The 26,689-nt window shown below is 37.0% G+C and overlaps 1 protein-coding gene across 1 annotated transcript in view; it reads right to left on the minus strand.

Annotated features, from left to right (window-relative positions):
* Window positions 1-2,365: 2,365 nt before the first annotated feature.
* The window catches only part of PTPRQ (protein tyrosine phosphatase, receptor type Q), a 109,319-nt gene continuing 84,995 nt past the window's right edge, over window positions 2,366-26,689 (minus strand). Inside the window, exons 36-46 of the mRNA XM_009284939.1 lie at window positions 21,275-21,301; window positions 20,528-20,609; window positions 15,244-15,334; window positions 13,752-13,828; window positions 11,128-11,262; window positions 10,890-11,015; window positions 8,500-8,648; window positions 6,558-6,693; window positions 2,841-2,878; window positions 2,690-2,781; window positions 2,366-2,403 (exon numbers count right to left, since the gene is read on the minus strand). Coding sequence (XP_009283214.1) covers window positions 2,366-2,403; window positions 2,690-2,781; window positions 2,841-2,878; window positions 6,558-6,693; window positions 8,500-8,648; window positions 10,890-11,015; window positions 11,128-11,262; window positions 13,752-13,828; window positions 15,244-15,334; window positions 20,528-20,609; window positions 21,275-21,301 — 991 coding nt within the window. The remainder of the gene's footprint in view (window positions 2,404-2,689; window positions 2,782-2,840; window positions 2,879-6,557; window positions 6,694-8,499; window positions 8,649-10,889; window positions 11,016-11,127; window positions 11,263-13,751; window positions 13,829-15,243; window positions 15,335-20,527; window positions 20,610-21,274; window positions 21,302-26,689) is intronic.

Consider the following 26,689-nt stretch of genomic DNA (forward strand, 5'->3'; position numbering starts at 1 on the left):
TATGAGATTGCTTACATCAAATTGTACAACAAACCACTTTAATTACTTTTCAGTTTTTCACTTTGCCTCTACAGGAAAGAGAGTCACATTTTCTAGTATCTTACTAAGTTGTCAAACAAGCATGCTACTGAATGTCGTGTTTGACCACAGGCAGGTCCCCTAAAGGAGGATGTAGGAATCTTCATCGTGAAGTATTTTATAAAAGAAAACACTTAAGCACATTTGGAACTTCTGGAGTTCATCTGTAAGTTGCATAAGGCTTCTTAGCTTTTTCCTCCAATTGAAAGAGGAATGACACACATACGGATATTCCACCATTGTGGATATAAGATTATACAAGATTATGACTCTATAATGTCAATTTATCACAGTGCTGCATGTACTGCTACCAAGTACAAATACAGATCATGAAAAACATCTGTAAGTCCCTATAAGCAATTTGTCAGAATACTTTAAAGTACATGTATAATAAATGAAGAACACATGTTTCATAGGAACCAAATGAAACTAGAGCTGTACCGAATGCTTTGCCAGAGACTTGAACAGCTGTGGACATCACCTCTCTCTCCCTCTATCCAGCTTTAAAAGGCATTGTTTTCCTTTTAGCCTGACAGGTGATGTTTACAATACCGTCAGTCTTCCTGAAAGACAGAGTGCCCAAAATATCTCTGTAGACCATTTCCACCTCCTTAAATGCTGTCTTTTGATTTTCATTTTAGATATTTGGCACTTTCTGCTAAATTACAAAGGGTCCTCACTGCACCATCCTTGCCAGCTTCTAGAAAGACATCAAATACCTACCGTCATTTACTTATGAAAAAATACCAGGTTACATACTGTATAGCATCTTCTGTCTGGTAGCTGCAGTTAAGAGATGGAAAAGCTTTGTTCATTTACTATTCTGTTCAGAGGGCGCGCGCACAAACACACCCACACACATATGTCTGTCAAGGTTCTAAAGAGGTTTGTCTGACTTTCCTGAGCTTGATGCCTCAACAAGGCTATGGATTTCTTCCGTCTGAACAGAGTATAAGACGGCAACTCCAAAGTCTCTTTGCATCTTTGCATATTACGTTTTGCATCTCAGATTAAGGTCACAGCTTTAGTACTATTCAGAATGATACATTTCTTTACACAGAGGAAAACTTAGCAAACCCCCCCCCCAATAATATCAATTGAATGCTGTCACTTCCATGTAAAACCTGGGCACGCAGTTTAATTCTCTCTCTATAGTCTTCCTACTCTACCAGTTTTTGCTTTGCTTCTCAGGTAACAGCTTCCTGCTTCTCTCATTCCTGTTTCAGATTTATTTCTGATAATGATAAGCAGTGGGAGTGGAAGACGTTTTCTTTTATTACATCTCCAAATACTAGTTCCCATACTTTTCAGTGTCTACAATGATTCGCCAAACCTGAGAAAGGAGCAACAACTTTTTTACTTGACAACTCTGTTATAAAATATAGTTATTAAATTTTGTGTAACCTTTCAAAATACTGAACAGTGTTCTATTCAAGAAATGTGAATGAATTATAAACATTCTATTACTCAAGTCAATCTAACATGCATTACAATATATAATAAATTTATAGTTTTACTTTCTTCTACCTCCTTTAAAAAGTAGCAGGAATGTAAAATACTTTCTTCAGCACTGAACATATGCAATCACCATTGTATATTTAAAAAAACAACCCACTGATTATGATAGCTTAAATAGCCCCAAGTGTCCCTGAAGAGCTACTGTGTGCTGTGTAAAAGCTGAATAATCCTCCCCATGTCAGAAGGTGACTCTTCAGCTGTTCAGGATCGTGAGCTGATATGCTACCACTCGTAAAAAAAGATTCAAAACCCAAGAACATACATTTAGGTAAAGATCACCGCGATGGTATTGGAATTAATCTGCAAGAGCTGACAACACTGAAACCAATCTAGCAAGAATGATTCAAAGAACTGTAGCTTTTACTTAAAACCAAAACACAAAGAACACAGCAAATTCACACCAAAATAAGTTCAATGGGAATATGAAATTTTTACATCCTATTTGGCTCATTTTTCTTCTTTTACAAAGATAACTGGAAAAAAGGAATATGTTCAAACACACTTTCTATTTAAATACATACTGAATGCAGTATTCCTATAACACCAGAAGTGCAGTCTGTGCAAAAGTACTCCAAATCATTATTGCTCAGTGATCTGAATAAAATACTTTAACATATTTATGAAGGCACATTGATAGAAGAAAAGCTGTTTCAATCATCTGTGTTTGTTTTAATCATCGAAATAGGGGAATTCACTTTGGCCCCTGTGCTTAGAAAAATATGACTTTGACTTTCAAAATCGCATTAGCTTTAATATTTAGTCTCAGTATTTACATGGTAGTTTCTTCCCATTCAAGCTCCACATCACCTACAAAAGAAACAGATACATTACATTAACCTGCCTTGTAAACAAACAGTAACTAATGGCAGATAACTCTTTCGGCTGAATTTAAAAGATATTGCAGGGAAAAAAGTGGAAAGCTTGAGCAACGACTATTACCATGAGGGAGACTAAAGGGCAGCAAAATGCTAGAAAATTACACTTCTGAAGCCAAAAAATGCACGTCAAAGTATTTGTTTCTGCTTCTTAGTCTGGACAAGTCAATGCACCTGCTAGGAAAAAATAATATTTGAGACAATCTGTACCTCCTTACCTTCCATGGCATCCAGAGAGTCCATCTTTTGCAGTGCCGAATAATTTACAAAACATATGGGCTGACTACTTCCCTTGCTTGTCAATAGATCCCTTTTGCAGTCGAATAATTTACAAAACATATGGGCTGACTACTTCCCTTGCTTGTCAACAGATCCAAAACACATTGATGCAAAAATATATATTGCGCCTGTAAGATGTGAATTTAAAGATGCTTGATTAGAAGAAAAATGTAATTCCAATACCAAAAAACTTTTTAATTTTTTATATAACATGTAGATGTTCTCAAAGTAACTGCAGTTTAACTCAGCAACCTCAGTATTTCATATATGCCTGATGTGATTTCATTCATTATGAGGCATAATGCATTAAAATTTGTCAAAACATGTTAATTCTTATGCCCAGCAAGATATATGAAATTAGATGAATCACAACTGAGACTAATAGGCTGTTCCACAATTTTCTGTAAAGGTTTCTTCTACGAAAAGTTGATTAATTACTTTTTGCCACTAGATTCAGACTGAAGAAACTGAACCACATGAATGTAATATTTAGATGAGAAAATCTCCCTCTTTCTAGCATAGAGAAAACCAGCAGGGTGCACTCAAATGCAAAAGTTCAAGTAAATCTACATGTTCTAGGAGCATGCACCATTGCTAAGAGCAAAAAGACACATTATTTTTAGTGATACTTCTTAGATTGTAGCATCATTTTTAACAGACTATAATGCAAAGAGTGGGCAACTAAAGTTAATCTGACACTTCCAAGGACATAAAGTAACTCTGGGTAATGATTGCTGAAAAGAGAGAAAAATTTAAAAAAGGCAATGTAAGAATGAAATAAAGAATGAAATAAAAGAATGAAAACAGACAGAAAGAAAATAAGTGGATTAAGCATATCTTCACATAGGAGAAATACTGTGTATGTAGACGCAGAAAATGAGCCAGATCACAGATTCATTTGGGTTGGAAGGGGCCTCTTGAGATCACCCAGTGCAACTCCCACTGCTCAAGCTGGGTCATCTAAAGCACGTTGCCCAGGACCTTGTCCAGATGGGTTTTGAACATCTCCACAGATGGAGATGACCAAAATAATTTTAATTACCTTGACTTTTGCACGGGTAAATACATTAGTGTACTTTTTCTGCTCAATAATTGCTATTTTGTTTCAGAACTGCCATCAGTTTTCAATTCAAGTGTCTCAGATTTATAAGAGAACTTTGTTTACATGGATATGTTTTAGGGTCACAGCTCCAGAGCTATGGGTAATTAAAACAGACTTTCACAGGCCCCTGGAGTACACAGTACCATTACACTTTTCAATAGCTTGCCTACTGAAGCAATAGCATGGCATTATTTCAAACTAGCCTTTGTACTTGTCTTGGCAAGATTATAAACTTTAACAGATCCACTGGACAAATATGGATTTCTAGAATGAAGGTCTTAAGTTTCAGTGGAGTTTAGATTGGCTGCTCCAATTCAGAAGGTTTCTGAATTTCAGAAGACTCTGAAAGCTCCGTAATCTCTCGTGTTCATACAGCTACTTGTGAGCATGTAGCAATGAAAATCTTTCTGGGTTTGCCAGGGGAGAGTGAAGCAGGATACCTGGGAAATGTATGTGTGACAAATTATTTTCCCAGTTACAGTTAATGACATTCTTAATTATTTGAAAGTCTTTTTATGGGTGGAAGTGGGAGAGAGAATAAAAAACTTCACTAAAGATTAGGTTATGCACTTCACCAGTAGTCCAAGGGCAGGCCTTGGTAATGTACAGGCCTCCAGGCAGAGTACCAGGATATTGAAATTATATCTACATCAGGGAATTAAAGTGTCCGGGTACATCGCCAGCCGGTGCAACTTGATCATCCAAACTACTTCAAATTGTTTGGATAGTCCCTCGCATAGTTTTGATCCACGTGAACCAGCACTATCTCAAATAATTTCCAGGTGTGTTTCAGGAGTTACTACAGACTATGGGTCAATCCCTATAGAGAGCTTGGATGCAGCTGTCTTTTGTGAAGAGAGTGCTAACTGCAGAGGTGTTTAATTGCACAGATGTGGGCCATTCTGTGCCCATGGGCTACAGTAACAGAGAGTGACTCTGTTGGCAAAAGGAGAACTATTTTGAAGCTATAATCAAGCAAAAAACAGGTCTGAGAGCAACCAGGTTTTATTTATTTTACTCATAGATCTCACAGACAGTTTGACTGAGGGATCTCTAAACTGAGTTCTGGGAAGGAATTGCTCCTCTTCATATCTTCTGTGCTGATCACATAAAATCTGAATTATAGACTACTAAACAGTGTTTTATAACAGAACTGTCAGAATAGCTTGACTACTGAATCCGCCATAAAACTTTACAAGATTTCGTTCTCTTTGGGCAAGTTTTAGTGCTGATCTGCATTTTGTAGTCTTGCAAACATGAGCTAGAAATGGCCTGGACAGAGAACAACCTGTCTCAGGATTTTGCAGCTAGCATATAGATCAATACTTGATCTGTTTGGAAATCAGAACTATGAGACCATCGTTTTCTATTGTGTTTTGGCACATTTTTTTCTAGCCTCTGCCAAAATATGCAAATGAAGAAGTACGCAAAAATAATACACATTTTAAAAATGTACACTGATCTTATCAAATGTCTTACTGTTTTAAGATTTTATTTTGGGGGGCCTCCCATTAATTTGTCTTCCAGTCTTTGCCTTATTTTCAGATGATTCTATTTCTAGTCAAAAGTGTAAAACAACAACCAAAAAAAGTATTCCCAGAATTGATCATCACAGGAAAGTCCTGGCAATTGTTTAGCTGCATCAAGACTTCAAAAGGAAAAATTGAAAGCAATTGGTAATCAGACAGCACCTTACAAGAAACAGCATGACACAGTATCACCAGAAGGTCTCAAAAAATCTGAAGTGCAGTTGCTGAAGAGAGGTTAACCTCGCTTTGTACATTCTGACACACTTTTCGTATATTCTGACATGATATAGAACAGCAGAATTGCGTTCCTAATGGAACAAGTCTCCTTACATTAAAATCAGTTTGAATCCATCAGTCATGTGGAAGTTCATCCTGAAACTGCTCGCCCGTACTCAAAGGCTTCAGGCAGCAGCCTTGGGTTAGATCTGGCCTACAGGAGACTTACGGCCAGAAGCCTTATGCAAATAGAGCTGGATTTCCATTCCACTGGGTGTTTAGGATTAGCTTTAAATTCTGCTATCCTTTAAAAATACCCAGATCTCCAGGTACAGCAGAGGTCTTCCTTACTAGCTGGTCATCACTAACTTATATCCATACTCAATAAGTCTGCCAGAAATGCACCTTTTTAGACCCAAACCCCACCATTGCCTTGATTTTGCAAACTCTGAAGTCTGTGCTTAATTCTATCCATATGTGTTATTTTATTTGAAGCAATTTAAAAAGAATCAAGGAATCATTAATGAGGTCAAAGGTAAGTGAATATTGAAAAGTTTGGAGGACCTTGCTACATATACATACACAAAAAAATACGGTTAAGTAGTAAATAAAGTCAAATTAAGTAGTGCACGAGCAAATCCATTTTTTATTTAACAACTGTTCTCCACCCAAAACTGGAAATGAACTTTCCCAAAGTCTGAGAAATTATGATTTAGGTTCTAAACACTAAATACCTCAGCAGTCTTTTCAGCACTTGTCAAGACTTTGCTGGCCAAATATACTTAAATAGATAAAAAGAATACATTTGCACAATGCTTGAAATCCAAATAAAAGCAGGATTTGGTAGAAAATGTATTAGGCGGCTGATTGTTATGAGTTTTCTAGTCTTGTTTTGTAGGAGATCAGATGACTAACTTTTTAACAACAGGAAAACAGAATAGATAAATATATAAATCTTACCAGATTCTGTACCATACACATTCTTTCAGTTCTTAACTCAGCTACGAGTCCATAGATATCCACAAAATCATGGTCATTTACATGTTGGGTTAAATGGTCAAGTGCAATATAAACACCTGTTCTTCCAACACCAGCACTGCAAACATAATATACAAGATAAAATAAAGTTTTTATGTTAATTTTTTTAGTATAAAATATTTTCTTAGAATATTCTGGTTAAATTAAGTTTATTGTGAATAGAAAACTTTGGAAAAAAATCAATCTTTTTCAGTATTTACTTTTGTGTGTGTGTGTCTCCTTGCTGAATGGGATCAAGTGAAATCTGGATTTGAGCCACGTTCTGATTTTGATTTTACAAGGGGTTGCATGGGACAAATGAGATATAATTAAACCAAACCTGTATAAGTGGAAAAATGGTCCCACAGCTTTTCTGTGAATTTTCTGGAGCTCACTAATTCAAAGAAAAAAAAATCACAAGATTTTGAAAAATCACACCTGGATTCTGTGATGCTTTTGGTATTTGAGACAAAACAACATGGGATCTAGCAAAACATTGAAAAGAAAACACTTTTAAAAGGAGGATGTGTGTGCAAGGCATGCTGGTAGCTAGTGTTGTTTTATTTCAAGGTTTGAAAACAAATAGGATTTTCTCAAAATCACTATCAGACTTCTCTGCAATTAGTGTAATAAATGCAGAGTATATCACTGCAGATAATCAGGAATTGTATAGAAAAACTCTCTTGAACCTGCAAGATCTAATGAGCAGAAAGTAATGAATAAGCTTTCTGGATATGAGAACACATACTGCTGCTTTATAACACCGGGAATTTGAGCACAGGTGGCGTATCTGGCCCATGCTGGCCCCTTTATGTATCTGTGTTGTGAAAAGGGGACAGGATTCATTGCAGAGGGGCCCCAGAGCACAGAAGCATCCTCAAAACATGAAGTCCGTGTAGTTCTCTCCTGTAATAGTCTCTCTGGCCCCTGCAGTAGAGGGAAATGTCAAACTGCCAATGACAATGATATCAAATAAAATGAGGCTTTATCACCCATTGTGGGTGGCACCTGTAGGACGCTGAGGACAAACAGAAAGGGCTCCCATGCATGATAACTGGACAGTTAGGGAAGAGATTTGTGGCACCAAACCCAGCTTTTCCTTCCGCATATTTCCAGACTCACACTGAGTGAGAATGAGGCAAAGAATCAATCGCAGGCCTCTGAGATGGCTATTTTGGAGCCTGCCCACTCATTTGGTGGGAACGCTGACCTGCATACGAAATTCAGACACACTCACCACCTTCCTGAAGACTTAGCCTTCCCCACACACTTACTCTTTGAAATAGCTGTTTAAGAGTGTTGAGTATGAAATCAATGGGAACTATGACAGCTGAACACCTCTAACCACCATACCATTTATTTAAGAGCCTAAATATAGATTTTAGCTGTTTACAGGCATCCAAGCTTGAAATCTCGCATATGCAAACCCTTATTTCTATTTGTCATTGTCTGTGGCTCCCAAATAGTTTCTTCCTCTTGATATGTGGCATGTACATTTTAAATACAATTTTTAATACTTATTTCTTAAGAAGAGCTATAATTATAATAGAAGTAATTAAAACCAACACGTCAGTTGCTATTCCTCTTCTTACGATAAAGAGGAAAATTGAGATAAATCCAGCAATACCTTACGGTAATTGTTGAAGTAACTATTTCACTGACATTACCTCAATGGGATTTCCAAGAACGGAAGATCAGACACACTTTGGCATTTTACATCCTAGAAAGGACTATGGGCACTGCTAGAGAAACCTTCACTGCTGTCCATACTAGAGCCATACCTGTGCACTCAGTTTTCATCGTTCTTCTTCTGGCAACTTCCCTGAGAATTAATATGCGCTTCAAATTATAAGATACTAAATAATGATTTGGTGAATATGCTTACCTGCAGTGAACCACCATCGGTGTATTATCATGTGCTCGACTTGCACGGATAAGTTTTACAAAATGGATAATTGGTGCAGTAGTTTCAGGGACTCCATGTTCTGGCCAAGAAGTAAAGTTACACTGCCGCACCATCATGCAGTCTCCATGCTGAAAAATATAAAATAAGGCAGTTTTTGCAGAAGAAATGTGACAGAAGATCCAGTAAGCTACATGTAAACTTCTCAGCAATTTCACGTAAAAAAGAAAGGTAGAATAGCCTAATAATTATAAGATGTACTTGTGCCAAGGGATAATTTGTTGCGCACAGATCTTACGGCTGGTTTTTTGAGAGAGATAGCATCAAGTCCATCTTTCAGGAAGTACTAATGACTTCAGCAGTCAATCTCCACTTGACTTCAGTCAAGTAATGTAATTACAATATCAATGTAATTTGTAGATTACAGGTTGAAGTTTCTATAGCTCATTTAGAAGTTTAGTGAACTGGGCTGACAAACTTATTTAGGGAAAAGCAACCATTCTAAGACTGATCTAATGTAGTCGAGGCAAACACACATATGCTGGTAAACACAAACATATTTTCTAAGTGTTTGATGTCCTCTCAATCAGAGCAGCAGCAATAGTAACTCAAAGAAAAGAGCTGGTTATGATCTGATATCTAAATTAACTATGAAGGACATAAGAATAAAAGCACAGGATCATGCCAAAGGCCTGTCTAGACCAATATCCTGTTTCCAACAGTAGTCAAGGGAAGTTCATAGGGAAAATTATAAAACATGACAACAATGTATCTGTAGTTCCACAGAATATCCTTTCCATTCCTAATAGTTTGTTACTTATGAACTGCCTCAGTCAGAGATGGTATCTTGAAATTTAATAGTACTTGTCAGAATTTTCTTATACTAATTTCTCCAGATTTTATGAAGTCCTGTAAGTTTTTGGCATTCACAATATCTTGCACCAAGGAGTACCACAGTTTAATCAACTGCTGTGTAATGAACCAGTTCCAACTTTTTAATTTATTTTTAAACAACCACTTGCTCTTTTCATATTGCAAGAAACACTGAACAACTGTGAACAATTATGTGTAGCAACTACTTTGGATCTATGTTTTTAAAATTGATCAACATAAAACCAAAAGAGAAGTGACCTTGGATGCAATATGGCAATAACTGTGAATGATTTCCCTCACATATGCTTTTTACCTTCACTGGAAGATCATCAAGAATCCATCCATTTGTGAATGGACGATGAAGTACAATCTTAAAGCCAGCAATATGGCACATTTAATGACATGCTTATAAAGGACATAGCTTCTTGTGCAGGGTAGTTCAGCTATAGTAAATGGATCACTTAGTCAATTCAGGTTATGTTTTGTTTTCTTTTCTTTTCAGCCTCACCCCGGTGAACATAGGTGACTTCGCATTTTGCTGGCATGCATTTTTACTCTAAATAGTCCCTTTTCCAGTCTTGTTTACTTTATGTCTTATTTTAGCTTAAAAAAGTTTATCTTCTCTCACTCATTTTAAAATGTTGAATCGTCCGGTACTATGTGCACAACATATCCTTATGGGGTGACCCCTGAGACAATCCCCTAACTGCTGTGTTCCTTTTGTGGCATGTACATGCCACAGGATGGTAATGCATGTATTTGGATAGCCGAGTTCAGGTCCTAGGATCTGGCTGCACCGCATACAACACAGGTCAATGTCGGGAGTGCAAGAAGGCTGACTTCACCTTGGGTCATTATGCCCAGATTGCTTTCTGAGCCCACCTGCTGGTCTGACTTAACGCTGGGTGATAATTTTTCCAAAGAGTGGAAACTATAGTTGTGGATCGTGACAAAGATGAACATCTATGCTGTACCTCCCACCCCCCTTCCCAGCACAAAGAGTGGGAGTAATACTGATGATTCTCATTTATATTGAATGAATCTCCTGGGGGTGGAGGCCAATACAACTGGTGGTACAATGAAAAACAGCTGCACTGCACCAGAGAATCTTGCCCTTTAATCTGAGAGGGATACATTCAAAGGGATTTGTCTGATCCCAGAATGGTTAGGATTACTCCCTTCTAGAAGAGACAACTGAGGTGTCCAAATAGAAACTTCACCTCCCACCAGACCAGAGGTTCAGTAACCTTGATAGGCCCTTCATAGCATGTCAGCCACATATCTGAGCAATTTGTGACAGAAACTGGAGAAAATTCTCAGAAAAAACCCCCAACACCCAGGAATGAAAACAAAATGCAGGAAAAGCAGGCAGTACAATGCATATGCATTAGAAGAGTAAAAGAATAATACTGAGGGATAGTTGGGTGGGATGGAGCACATCTGGTGTTCTTTGAGGTGTTGGATGGGTTTTATTAAATCAGCTTCCAGTTCTGGCTTACCCTTTCAATTTTTAGATCTCTGATGGTCCAGTCTATTTGAATGTCTTCCATCAATTTAGTAATCACTATATCCCCAAACACTGTAACTGGTTTATTATCTTCTGGCCAGTACTGATGACATCTTATCTGCAGGGAGATGATTACTGATTAACAATGATCATATTATAATCTTGACAGAAGCTACATACAGAATTTCCAATTATATCAAATGCTGTTAATTGGTACACTGGTAACTTACTCGTCCTTTTTCAAAACATTGTGTAAGCATCACAAGTGTTTTTGCTCTCGTCTCCCACACCATTCTCCAGAAATCGCCCACTGTTCCTGGTAATGGTCCCTGAGTTGCAATAAACTCATTTGGACATAAATAACCCTAAGAAAAAGAAAATATTTAATACATAATGGTTGGCAAGGAAAAAAACAGTTTGCATGTGACTCACGGTTGTGCCTGTAGCTATCATGCCTAAGGCTAGAACCTTGTCAGACATACTAAACGAATTGGCATAGGCCTGGCTGACCATTGCATGGCAGATGGCCTTGGAAACCTAAGGAAGTAATGGTATTTTTTCCACTGTGCAGATCAGTTATGAACCAATGCTCTAATAAAGTTTGGGAAATGCCATCCTAATAGAAATGCATTTGGCAGAGAAATTACAGGGACAGCAGGTCAGTAATTCCCATTTAAAAATATCTAAGCCTTCATATCTGTAGATCCAGCCAGAGGCCACCAAGAACTGTGTCAGGAGGAGGCCAACAAAGTAGAATTAAATAGGGCTAAGGAGCAGCGGAGCCAGGGAAACAACTAAGGAATGGTCTGAGAGCTAGTGCAAGCTATACACCACACTGATGACCTTGTCCTTCCAGTGATCGTCAGGGAGATTCTGCTGTAACTTAGGGATGGAGCTTACTCAAACAAATGATCTCTGATAAAAGGCCTTTGAGAAACCTACTGTAGGGGTTGACTTCTATTTTAGTGTTGGCTTCTGCCATTTAGTTCATTTATAAATTAATGTAAAACCTGTGGGGAAGGAAGTTTGTTGAAAAAAATCTGTGTAAATGTTGTCGGTGCATGGGTTCTCATGGATCTGTTTCCTCAAAGAAACTAAGCGTACCCGACAGGAACTCTTATGTACTACAGAAAGTCTAAAATAACAATAGCAATAATAGCAATAAATTTATGCTGTAGAGCTAGCAGTCTATAATATCACAGAGTTCTGCTTATTGCTCAAAACCACTGACACAGTGGTTTATAGCACCACCGAAGCTCCTTGTTGGAATTATAGCCCTGTAATTCACATCTGCCTGTTACTTACTCCATCTACAATATACAGAACAGGTGGCAGTGAGAAACTATGTTAATCCTCCCTAGTTTAAGAGTGAGGTGAGAAACTATAATTCAGGGATGCAAAGCTCACAGTTCAGTTACTGACTTTGTAAACTTGTCTTGTTTAACCAATGAAAATAAAAGTAGCGGCCAAGTTCCCATTTGTTAAAACTATATACAAGACCTCTCTTTCCCTCTCTTTATATGTATGCATATGTATATACACCTAGATAAATAGGCATGTAAACACACACAGAGATATTGTATATTTACAGCTATGAGCATTTATATATTTACACATCCACAAATACGGCAAGTGGGAGCATATAAAGGGCAAAGCTTTATCCCTGAGAAATGGTAACATTACGGTTGTCTGTTCACTGATGAACGGTGACCTGAAGCGAGATGCCTGTATGCAGTAAAGACAGGCAAAATCTCAGCAGGGAACACTCTCTGCAGCTGGCTTTTGCTGCAGCTTTTTGGAAGTTGCTGTTAGTGTTCCCTGCCTAAGCCTCGGCATGTCAGCTAGTGGCAGGAAGGGTAAAGACTAGGCCATGCTCCAAGCTGTCTGGTCTCCTTCTCAGTGGTTCTGTGTTTAGTCCCAGCATCAAGTAACAATGTGGCATGGCTCTTCCTACCTGCTAACTGTCAGAATGAGGACATTCCATATAAAGGGAATAAACAGCTTTTGCTAATGAGAGAGGAAGATGCTCTCAGCTCTATTGCTCATTCTCTGTGAATGTCTCTTAGTTACCTGGAAATAACTATTTCTGCTTGCCATTGTGTCATCTGTTTAGACTACAGTCTGCATGTCTTACTATGTGTTTGAATAATGCTTAGTGCAAATCAAGTCTTGACCTCATGTGAGACCACCAGCCACTGCTACAACAAATTAAATGCATGATTATTAGTCACACTTTGAGCTTCAACAGGACAAAAATGAGATGAAAATATAGATGACGAATTTACTGAGAATACAATCAGAAAATGGAAGGTCTAGGAAGAAAGCCAAGGATGAGAAATATAATACTAGTTTCTTCTTCAGGAAGCCTATTTGCATTTTCCTCCATCATAACTTTCACAAAATAATAAGGGGCATACCAATCCCGCTCACCAAAACTATTAGCCATTTCTATGAAACTTTTCAGTTCAGTCATCTTTACATTGTCCTATTCATATACAATAGCTCCAACTCCTGAATCAAGACACCAAATAACGCCTGTCTAAACAATTGACCTCAGTGGGAGTTTCACTATTATCTTTAATGATAATGGTACGAGACAATTTATAGAAAGTAATTTGCTGGACGCAGTTTTGATTATTACTGAAAATCATTGCTTAGCAATGAAAATGGGTTAATTTATATTTTTAGCTAGTCATGTTCGATGCCACTGGAGTCACTTGAACAATGCCATGGCAACAGTAGCTGTTGTGAATGAAAGAAAAATTAGAATCCTGTTCTTCTTGCAAGTTATTTTTTGACTCTCTCTTCTACCAGAAAACAAATATAGTAAAAATGTGAGACACTTTCTACTTACAGACATGTAGCTGGCATTAATGTAGTCAGATCCAGGAATACCAGCATCAGGCATCAGCTTTACTCTGTTGTTATTATCTATCATGGAAATAATAGATAACATAGTTAACTAAAAGATTGTTCAAAAACCATAGACGCATGTAACAAGTGTTCCTGGAGTGCTAAGAAATCAAAAGTACTGTTATTGTTGCTAATCTAACAATACTTGACACAGTAGAACACTAATTACAAAGGGAATTTAACCAATTTCCATTACTGTATGGTCATCCTTTAATGTTCCAGACATATTTTAATATAATACTTCTTAATTAAAATGGTGAACGTGCTGAAACCTCCAATTTGATGTATGTACTGGAGAATACTCTGCCTAAAGGTAGTCCGTGTCCTTTAAGCCGTGTTGTTCTAGCACAGACAACTTCCGTGTGAATCAGACAGCAGGGTCAGGGGTCTGACAGTCTTTCCTATATACTTGCTGTCCAGGTCACAGATTTGTGCCAGACCCTGGCGCTTTTATATACTTTTACTTCTTTTACATAAGGTAAGCTCATTATTACAGAAAAAAAATAATGATTGAGGGTTTCTGATTGGGGCCCATGGTGTGTATGCAGGAATGACAAAAACCAGGAAAGATGTCATATGTGAATAAGTAAATGCTGAAAGCAAACATTCCAAATTTTGATGTTTGGTCCTCAACTTCGTGAAAAAAATTCCAATACAAAGTTAAAGATTTATGAAACTCATCTGTTTATATTTCATTGTATGTCATGAATATCAATTTTTAGTGACTGTAACTTAGAGTATGTCTTGAACAAGGCAGTAGATAGCAGGAACAGCTGCTCTGAAAAGTTAATAGCACAGAATGTAGCATTATTAACCAAGGAATGCCATGCTCCCCATCTCACATCACAGCTAATGCCTAAAATAATAATGACATTTCTTGTCTTATTAACTGAAAAATGAAGCAGTGTTGAGTACAGAGAGACAGACTCCTGTCTCCTGTGATAAAATCTAGCCTTGGCTTATAAGTTATCATACAGTCACTCTGATCTTCTGTGGAACCTTTGCTGCACATGTACACATATCCACAAGAAAGCATACCCAGGCTCCTGAGGTAGCTGAATGCACAAACATGTGGATTTTATATGTTTAAAAAAATTACTTCTCACTAAAGGGAAAAAAAACAAGGAAGAATGTTAAAGAGTTTGCTACATGGCTTGAATTACAAAGCTAAGAAACTATTGAGGCTACAGTTTCTTGCACCTGCATATTAAAGCTTGTGAGAGCAAGTTGAAAGCTACTTGCAAATAAAACTGTCTTTAAAAAAACACAATGAAAAGACAGATTGCTTGACAGAAAATTATTTCATAATGTGGACATGATTGTTCTGCCGTTTCAAAGACAGATCAAACAAAAATACAGTTGCATTCCAAATATATGCTGCACTATTGAAGGTAGAGAGCAAAACGGAGGAGTTGATTGGTAAACACACATACATGGCTTTATGTTTGGGAAACGATTCTTAGACCTGTTCCAAGGCAGATCAGCATCAGTTGAAGCAAGGTCTTCAAGAAACTTGGGAAGTTCCTGTAGAGGAATAAATGTTTGTTGGCAAACCTTTGCATTTCACCTTCAGTGAATATAAAAAATCACACAATCACTCCAGTAAGAAGAAGAATTCTTTAGTTCTGCAACAGCGTGCACTTCTAGGAACAGCTGGAAGCATTACAGAGCATTCCACCTCGCTGTCAACCCCAGTTACACCAGCAACATTAGATGCAGCGCTGCAGACAATGCTGTCAAGTTGAACAATTAAAGCTTACATGAACTTTCACCTTTACAAGTCTGGATAAAGCCAGCCTATCACCTTTTGTAGTTCTTTTCTGTCTTTTCATGAAGTCACATGCTTGGTTACCGTGCCCTACTGACTCAGCCTTATTCTTGAATAATGCCTTTTCCTGACTCCTGTAGCTTGGGAGAGTTCTTGCCACAGCATGAGAACTGATGAGAATTTAATTAAGTTGAGACAACTGGCAATTAGCTATTGTTCACAGGACTGTTTGTGAAAGGGGTGGGAAGAGTTATTTTGGGTTGTACTGCAGTCTCATAACTGGTCATTAGTTCTATTACTGAAGGGCAGAGATGGATAAATAATTCATATTGAGGAACTTATTTGATGGGGGTGTTTATGTACATAAATAGGTGTAATTTCCAAAGCTGAGTAAAAGAGTGGAGACAACTTCATAACTTGTTAATGGAGAAAACGTATTCATGTGATGATCTCGTAATGGTGATAAGAGAATAGAAAACTCTTAGAAAAGCCAGAATTCAGCCAGAATTTCTAAGTTAATAACTACATTACCTGTAATAGATTTTCCCTTTGTTTGACAAATGTTATATGCAAGTCTATTTCAACATCTAAGATACAAATGAAGAGATCTACCTATTGCTTTGAAAGAGTACAATACAAAATTTTGCCGCTTGTGCTGAGTAATCCCTTCAAATTTGTCTTTTAATATTAACAGTTACTCTCCACATGGGCTAATTCCAAAAGTGGGGCAGATAGCCCTACTATCAGATTCAATGTTAATTATTTTCAAGTGCTCTTTTACCAGGTATTTGAGACAGTTTGTCTTCTATAAATAAAATCTAATGGGCAACTATTAGCAAATTAATAAATAAATAAATGAAAGAGGTAAAGAAAAATGGAAAAAGCAGGAGTGTTTTTTATTCCAGTGTTTTTCTTTCATTGCTAATTCAAATATTTTGTCAGCTTTATTTGATGGGTTCAGATATTAAGAATAATTTAACATGAGCATTAGCAAAATGGGATAATTTAAAAACTGATGTAATAAACCAAGTCAGTAAATCACCTAATCTGATATCCTATTTTGTACAATGGATAATGTCTGACATAGAAAATAGAGCTCAAAACCCTTGAACTGTATTATATGCAATATTATCCCATAAGAAATTTGTTTCTTTCACCTTCTGACAAAAATCCTATGGCCTGAACTATGAGGACTACTATAGTTATATCCTCAATAATATAACTGCAGGTGCTTCTGTACGGAAGGGGAAAGATGGTTTCACAATGAAAGCAAAGGACTTTCAGACAAGGGACCTGACTTCTCTTCCTAGCTCTGACACCTATTTCCTTGGGGAAAGAATTAGGGGAAAAATTGCAGAGAACAACTAGATGCTCATCTCCCTTTGAAAATTAACAAGGGACTAGACCCCATCCACACCCTTCAAAATCTCTCTAAATATCTATGTTTCCTAGGGATGAAAAGTCTATGATTATGCACCTTCTAAAAAGAAAGTTTCTGACTTAAAATCACCTTATAAAGAATGGCTGACTTTACATTTATATCTGTACGTTAAAGAATTAAAAAACATGGTTAACAAACATGAAGTAAATACAAAACTAAATGAAGGACTGTAACATACTGTAGAAAAATATCTTTAAAGGCACTCATTATTTTAAAATCTTGCCTTTGAATCAACCTCTGCCATAATCAAAGCACATTTCTTTTACCTTTTCAGTTGCATCTGCCTTTTGCCTCATTAATCCCTTAGAGAAGTAAAGCCCCAATCCTACAACTGAACCTGGAGAAAGATCCATGTTCTCAGACAGAGTGCTGTGCATTCCTGCCAGGATTTGATAATAACAGTAAAACACAGCTAAGGGTGGAGCTGTTAAAATTCCTCTCATTCAGAAAGCTGAAACTCTCCCACAAAAGTACTGTCATTGAATTTTGCATGAAGGGAGAACATAGACAAAACGTCTATGGCATTTTGCAGGTGTTACGGGCCATGGGATCCCATATCATGTGCATGTCATGTGAACTTTAACTTGCCTCATTTGCCTCACTCCTCTGAGTCTTGGCTTGCCAGTTAACTAGTACAGAAGTAGTTGTACAGTACTTTGTAGTAGAGAGGAAATAGAGAATCAGATTATGTTATTTTTGTAATGATGCTTCCATATCTGAACAAGTGCCCAAAAGCCTTATACCAATTCTTTGCAGCAGTATGGATTTCAGTCTAAATGATTATTTTCAGAACTGGGGGAAGACTGTTTGGATTCCCAGATTCAATAACAATTTGCTACAGAAACCATATTTCTTTGCAGACTCATAAAACTTTGAAATAATTAATTTGCATTTTGTTTACTGTAGTACTTTTATGGTACTGTGGTGACATTTGGAGGTATTTTACTTTCTTGTTCATGAACAGAACTTATCGTAAAACACTTACAGAAGTATTTCTGTTTCAGTAATTTGCCACTTACTAGAAAAACTTGATTTCCCAGAGGTACTGAGAGATACATGAATCATCTGGAAAGCTGGAAGTTTGAATATCAGCTAGGTGGTGCCCACCATCAGTTACTGTGGCTCCCTATGGTTTCTTTAAGCTTCTCTTTTCTGACAAGACATGGATCCAGATCCATTCCGACGTCTAGATTCTCTTCTCATCACATTTACACACAGGCCATGTTCACGTGTGGACCGAGATTGAACCCTGGAGATCTCCAGGCACACCAGCGTGGTCAATCCAGCAAATTAGCTGAGACCAGAAATGTCCCTGGATTCCAAGACTAAGTGAAATGGAAAGAGCCACATTTATGCTAGAAGAATGTCCCTGGATTCCAAGACTAAGCGAAATGGAAAGAGCCACATTTATGCTAGAAAACTCCAAAACAGGTTTGCTGTCTACAAACTGCCTATTGTAAATGATCCCTAGACTACTTTACCTACCAAGACATATCTTGGAATTGTCCAGGAAGACTGCTAGCTGAAACAGTCCAAATTCAAGGCAGGGAATATACTAACAGTTTATTAGTGTAAATCATATCATATTCTCATGTCCAGTTCCTGGTATACTTGAATTTACTAGTACAGAGACGGCCAGAGAGCCCAAGCAAGCTCAGCACCATGCTTTTAATTCTGTGCTTCAGATATAACGGTCCATGGGTTTATACCTTGAGCTCCTCTCTCCTACACACGTCGTAGGAGCCTTGAGTCATTTATGTGAAACTAAAATGATGAATGTGGATGGAAACGATGCAGGTCACAAGGTCTGCTTGTTGTGTGTGTTGCCTGTTTCTGTGCATTGTCACTTCTGATGTCATTTCAAGCACATTGTCAATCCTATTATTCATCTGATAAGACAGGTGCTACACTTACTATAGATACACTCTCAATCAGGGACTGGACCTACCCTCCAATTTTGCCTGCCCTTGGACAAGTCAGCCGGGAAGGTGTCACTACACCCTGAAACATGGAAGCTGAAGTTCAGAGAGAGAAAAAAAGGAAGCCCAAATGACATATAAAACTGTTGATTATAAGTTGACTATATAATTTAGTTGAATGAGGCCTCAGCTACTTGTATTTCTCTAAATTTGAAATGGATTGTCAAGATTTTGATTTGATAAAACACTATTGTTTAAGTTTTAAGGCATTACAATGCTGTAAGGCTTACCCAATGTGGGTCACACCTAAAGAAAGTAATTCAAGAAACTTTCCAGTGGTGAACGTTAATATGTGAAAACGTTATTGCTAGTAAAACTTTTCATCTGTTCAGTCATGCATAATATAACTATAATCACTCTTGTTCAAGTGAAATAACACTTCTACTCTTGGAAAAAAAGTTCTCCTTGCTTTATTGCTTGGAGAATTTTATGGTGCTTTTTATTATTAAATCCAGACCAATTTTACCTAAGGAGCATAACAAAAAAGCTGTAGGAAATACCATTAATCTTTTCACACTTTTGTTGGTTTTCCCTCAGAGACTGAAATATTGTAATCTAGCAGAAGAAAAGGCAATTGTTGAGTCTTCATTTTTGTTAATCCAACTGGTAAGCAATTCATGGTAAATCTATAAATCCAAAATAATAAAGTCACTGGAGACTGACAAATTATTTTTGTGAGGGCAAATGACTGTATGTGTTAAAAATGATGATGATGATGATAAAGATTCTGAAATAACAAGAAGAGAAGATATTGTTGGGGAAAAAAAATATGATACCCGTAAAAATGTTACTTAATGAAAATAGTGAAAACTTTGAGATTCAAATTTGAAAGTATATTTGCATTATATTATATGTAATGTGTATTTTGAAAGCTGGTCTCTTTTCAGAAAGAAAGACAGGCTTACTGAGTTCATCTACTCACATAAGGAGATGGAGGCTATTCACATGGAGGCTATTCTCAAGAGCATGACCAGTATGACCTATTATTTGTAAAGGAGCAAAAAACAAAGTACCACGCACAAACTTTTTACTTTTTGCACTGAAACCTATGAAAGAAAAACATTTCTGAGTTCCGTGGCAGTATGACTGGGGCCTGAACATTTCACAGAATGAATGTCAGCTGTGCTTTTGGGGTCATCATCACTCAGGAAAATGAACTTATTTAAAGCAGTTAAATATACCTGTATATATGTTAGAAAACTATTTCTAAATAAACTGTTCTCAGGTGCACTACATATGCATTGCTACATATGTAGAAGCATAAATATTATGGTGTTCTTGCAAAGATCGGAGTCTAAAGAAGATCATCTTTTGCTGACACTTAAGTGAATAATTCTGATCAGGTTGCAGTGTAGCCTGCAGAATCCAAATCAGTGTAATATTACTTTCTAAACAATCAACCTGGTAATTGGGTATTGATTATCAAGGCCACAGTCCTTCACGGCCTTGCCTGCTTAAAATGGACATGAAATGTGACACATGAAACGACTGAAGGCCTTGCGATGTTGTGACAACTGCTAGCAACATACCGAAAATTCTTGCTGAAACTTTAGGTTGTTGTTTGTGCAAAGCTCTTCAACATGTTGTAGGAAGGATTTCTTGCTTATTGGCCTGAAAGTAATGACAGAAGAATTAGAAACCTACAGGGAATTTCTTTGTCATTCTTTGTATTCTTATTTAACTGCAGTTTATTAATAATGTTTTTCAGTTCAATAGAATGATAGTTATAGACAGAAAATTATAAATTGCTTACAGCATGCTTATTTGGTTTGTTTTCAGTCACTTACTTAAAATAGAAGAATTTTCTCCCCCTGTTCCCCCTCACCAAATTTTTAATGTTGCTAATGTTAACAGTTCTGTTGGGTAGGGTTGTTTTTACAGGTAACAGCATTCCAAGGCGAAGTTTTAACATTAATGGAAATTTGTAAAATTATCATTGCATTCTAAAGTACATAATACTTCTTTGTCGCACAGAAAACATTTTATACATTGCAAGGTTTTAGACATATAAAATATTGCAGTGACCTCATTCTCATAATGACATGGTTTTTAAACCCCGAGGAGTTTAAATATCCCTGTATTACTTCCCAAGCTAAAACACAGACATGCAGGCTTCACCCCAGAGAGAGAGAAAGCATTTCTCCAGTTACCATGCAATTAGTCATGCTTTTATGATTTATACGCAGCTTGGCGTTTTTTTCTAATAAACATAGAGGAGGGAACCACACATTGAGACTCACCGATGACCACAATATAAAAATCTTTAATCAACTTACTTGATGGATTTTCTATAACTAAGTAACCTGCAACAGAGATTTTTGTTAAATGTAGCATGCTGAGAGTTAACCAGTATTGTGCATGTTAATAGGTTTTAGATGAAATACTGAAGTAACTAAAGAACCAGATTTATTTCTCTCATGGATTCAAATACTATTATATGTCAGATATCTTGGGTGATTGTAATGCTTAGTTTTTATCTCAGGTATTGGCAGATATGGATATGGTAGTTACCGTTTCTATAATTCTCTTCAGATCACTTTACAGTGCTCTGGGCTCGTATGACCCTGGGAAATCCATACTTCCAGCACACCACTTCATATGCATTGACAGGCTTCATTTTACACTATGTACTCAGTATCATTCTTCTAAGGGCCATTTCAGAGCATAAGGATAGGATTCATCTGACTGAATACAGACACCTATTTCTGAGCTAGTCACTCTAGATTCTTTTTATAATCAATGAAGATAAATAGGTGTGATTTCATCTCATTTTAAGCAGATAGCTAAAATGTCACAGATGAATCATGCTATTGGTGTGCCTCTACAGAAACCAAACAGCTATGACTGTTTTTCTAAAGATTTAAAAAATGAGTGCCTGTTTTCGTGCTCATTTTTACATGTTCACTGCTGTTTCTGGTGCGTGGTGATTTTAAAAACTGTGCTACGTATTAAATCTTTAACTTGATCCCACAGCAGGTTTCATGAAGATGTTACATGAGCATCTATACTCAGGGGACTTTCAGATGGCCTTGAAACTTGGTCATCATCATCACCTCTGAACCCATTTTAAGAGTGTCTCAGCATTATGGATTTAGAAGCCAAACTTTGGGCACTCAGACTCACAAAACTTTTCTAAAAGACCAAGCCAAAAAGTTTGAAGTAATATAGTTTAAAAGATAACTTGCCCCTTTAAAAAAGCTCTAAATATACCTTTTATGTGTCTGTCTCTCCAAAAATCATACATTCTTACATAAAAATATTACAAAAACTATTCTATTACACAAATACAAATGTCTACTGCTGCCATAATTTTAGTAGAAAAGACAACAATTTGCTTTAAAAATACTTTGGTTTATGAAATTATTCTTAAATATTTAAATTTTAAATTAGATAATAAAATGAGATTAATACAATTGTTGAATCATTTATTATTAAGCATCAGAGAAGTTAATTTCAAAGCTACTAAAGATGCCTTTGTGGTACATTCTTTGTTATGACAGTTCTCTTCAAACAAAGCAAACTGGCTATGAAAGACTTGGGTCAGTCTCACTGGAGTAAAAAGAAGTGTAAGAATTCACAGAAAAAGGCTCAAACTCAAAATGCTTACTAGGGCAACTGAAGGAGAGCTTTAGAATGAAAAAGAAAAAAAGGCGGCAATAAGACAACAAAGCACACAACTCTATTTATTCAGAATGCTGAAACATCTAGCTAGTGCTTATTGTATCACGTTGTTTGCGTTACACGGCAGATGAAACTACCTTCTAGTAATACTGGCAACATCATAGAGCTAAAGTTTCCTGAAGAAAAAGTATTCTTAATAGCTGTGCCAATGTACTGCATGCAAATAGATTTGTCTTTGAGCAGAAAGCAAACTTTTTTTAGGCCTTTCTTCAGGACAAAATTATAAGCAGTCTCTGCAAAGAAATTATACTTGTTTTTCCTTTGAATTCACCTACCTCCACCGTACAACAACAGAAAAAAGGTTGTCTCCCAGTTGACACCCCAGTAATTTTTTGAATACTGGTGGCTTTCCTCCTCTCGAACTGACAGCAATTAGGGGCTTACTGCACTGTAGTTTGGTCATTAGGGAATAAAAATTACATCTATGCTGCACATAAGCAACCTGGGTATGTCATTTAGTGGTTCAGTGCTGAAGGTACGTGGATCCAACAGCGAAGAACATAGGAGACAAGCGGCACCATTAACAATCTTATTCAACAATATTTGCTTTTTTTATTTTCACTCAAAGGAGGAAAGTAAAGCACTGAAATAGCACAGGAAACGAACTAAATATTTAGTGTTATGTACGTTGCTTTCTAGTTCATTTTTAATATTAGTAACAGGTGATTTTTTTAAGGCATAACCATATATTACCTTTCACAAGCAGTAAACATTTTTAAAGAAGTAAGGCACCTACAGTTTGACACTTTAACCTATCTGTGGGCATTTAACTGAACAACTTGATTTTTAGAACTACTGAACTCTCACAGCTGTTGGTAGCAAGTGCACATTGCAGTGGCTTGGCAGCTCAGAAAATAAGATGATTTAATTTATATGCTTATATGTGAATTAATGTCTAACTTGAAGACTGTGGCAAAGAGGTTGGCTTTGTTGTGTAAGAATCTTCAGAAGGGATGAATATTGTCTGCTCACTATAGACTTACAGCTATGCTTAGTTTTAGCATCCTCAGGCTTCAAAAATCAGTACTGCATCCAAGTCTCTTGACTTGGAATATGTAACAATAATCTTACAGTATTTCATCAATAAACAAATACTAATCTACCTGTAATCTTGTTCTCCACATTTCCCAGTCTTTTGTATAAAACATAAGAATATAGACATCATTAGATCTTGATGAGCACAATTTACAATCAAACCATGAAGTTGCAAATTTCCCTATTTCAGCTGGACAATTCCAGATTCCCACTTGTCTGACTTTGAAACTAGGAAAGAAAAACATTCTCTAAGATAAAGAATGCTTTATTGCCTTAAATCTGATTTTCTTTTAAAACAGTGTATTGTTTCATGTGTGGGATTTTTTTGAAGTCTATCAAAAATCTGAATCCCACTCAGATTACTTATGATAGAGCTAGAAAGAAGCCATTTATTTGTGTTGGCAGTGGTAACTGAAGACCATATTGTCACACAGACTCGGCTTTCTCTCTGGGTCAATCATCTGAAATCCATAGGGAATTAAAACTTCGTCCAAATAGAAAACAACAGAAATGAGTATGTAGGCAAAAGGCTTAACTCATAAGCACCATTGACACTTCCTAGGAACAACGGAGGAACTAATTTTTAGCAAGTTAATTGAAAGCAATATGGAGCTTAACCCTTCCTAAATATTAAAGGCCTAAGGAAAGAGAACACATGGCCATTTCTTCCATTGTACCAGGACATGTACATTCATAAACCTTGTACTCCTGGGATACAAAGCTCAGGAAGCCTATTTTTGATAGCTGATTACTAAAGGGAAACTTGCTGAAGAAAAAGGCAAGGCAGCTATCCATGCCTATCCCCACTCAAAGTAAGAAGAAACAGGCTGGTCTAGAGAAAGTAATGTGTGTGCAGAAGTGCTACCTTGAATATAGACACCTACTGAATGCACAACACATAGGAAAGGTGAGACCAGACAAGAATTTTATATACAATACTTTTCCATAAAGAGTTCTAATTGCCTGGTATTTGCAAGGGTTACAGTGCCTGTAATTCAGAAATATTTCTTCTGAATCTGTGCCCCGTTTGCTTGACAAGCTGTCTCACATGGAAAGAAACAAAACCCTCAAAACATCCACCACAACGTGTAACTTTTCAAGGAAAGATTTTAAGAAACGGGTCCTACATGTCTTTATCCTTGCTGCAGAAACCACTGTGAAAGTAGGGTGCCAAAGAAGTTCTTTCCCAGGTGAGCATCTGGAACAGGGAAGAGTTACTTGTCTCTCACCAAACCCCGTGTGCCCTGAAAACTTATTGGCAGAGACTATTCACAGCAGATGAATGTCTGCTTTGAAAAGTAACCTGGCAAACCCTACGGACATGTTACAAAAAGTAAGCTATGAGAGGCCCCAGTATACGTATATTCAGCGTGCTTAATGAGCCAATGTTTAATCCAGTTTAGACTGATGGGCTACATATGTTTCAAACAAGGGTTGTTTTTCTCTGTTATTGCCTGGTTCATACCATCTCCACCATCATGGAGATCAATGTATGTCCCAAACATTCAAAGTTAGCATTTTGGTTTCATAAAGAGGATCTCATTTTCCAGTGAATTCAGTAGGACGTAATTCCCTGCGTGCCCTCTGAAGCTACATCCCATTAATCAATTGCCTAACAAAGACTTGCTGAGAGATTGCGTATATGTTAATACATATAGCCAGTATTAGTAATTTTCAGACACTGAAGTTTTTCAAGTAAAATTTTTTTCTGCTGTCCATTATGTTAAAAAATTACTACTGGGAACTGGGATTTGCCATGAGTTTCCTGATTTGAATTAAATGTTGACCCTAAAAAAAGCTTCAAAATTGGCAAAATGGGGTACTTGGCACTTTTAAATTTGGTGTTTTTTCTACTTAAACTGACTTTTGTAATGCAAATAATTCATACTAAAAAAGTTATAAAAATGTGTGAAATAAAATGTTTTGGTTAACCTACACTGAACATTGGCTGAGTTTTGGTTCATTGAACTTTTCAAGCTTTTGAATTTTTGATCTGCTAAGAATGATAAAAAATATTTCCAGTCATATTCTTACAGAAAAGAAAAAACTTCTTCTATTTCTTTTTCTCTCTCCTGTGATACCAGCTGCACAAATTTTCTGAGAATATGAGCCACGATCGTAGGCCATGATCCACTAAATATGAGAGAATGTCTGAAGAGACAATGTACGAGAGAGTCAAGAAGGATCTCATGGAGCAGGCTAGGGTAACTTGATTCTGTGCATGAACTGTGTTGGCTGCAAGTCCATGCCTTTACTGATTTACAGTAGCTAACATGACAAATAACATACTGGCTGAGAAATGACAAAACAGTCGGTTTCCAAAGCATCTCCTTCAAATGAGCACTGAATGGGATGATTAATAGGTACAGAAAAAAAATCTATACTGCTCTTTTATCACCTAAGATTTTCACACAAACTCCCCATCACCCCTTCAGGTAGAAAGGGCAGTAAATCAGCTGAAATCTCGTCCAATTAAGGATCCCACAGTATATTTACTGACTTCCAGTGGAAAAGATGGCATGAATCTGGTCCTAAGGAACTCTCAGTTAGTGCCTGCACTTCAAATTTCAACAATTTGTCGTAATGTCCAACAAAGGACCTGGGCAAGGAGCGTGCTGTAGCTTCAGTGCAGCTACTGTGTGAAAAATAATAATCCAAAATTTAACAGCTGCATCATCTACCTTACAAGAATGGCAGAAGAACAGAGTCTTTGCTTTTGGCCATTAAAGGAGTGGGGAAGGAGGAAAGAGAAAAATACAGATGGAAGGACATGACAAACTGCAAACCAAAATGTGAGACTGACTCATTAAAATAAGGGTGATGTAACTAAAACTGCTGAAGCACTGTTCAGTAAAGGCCTTGCTGTGCATAAATGACATAATGAAGTGCACGTAAGTATGAAATATTATAGTTTGCAATTGCCCTGTAGAGTTTGAGACTGTACAAATCCAAACTACACATAATTTAGACAAAAA

The sequence above is a fragment of the Aptenodytes forsteri genome, unplaced genomic scaffold (assembly GCF_000699145.1).
Source record: "Aptenodytes forsteri isolate BGI_AS27 unplaced genomic scaffold, ASM69914v1 Scaffold71, whole genome shotgun sequence".
NCBI classification, from domain to species: Eukaryota; Metazoa; Chordata; class Aves; order Sphenisciformes; family Spheniscidae; genus Aptenodytes; species Aptenodytes forsteri.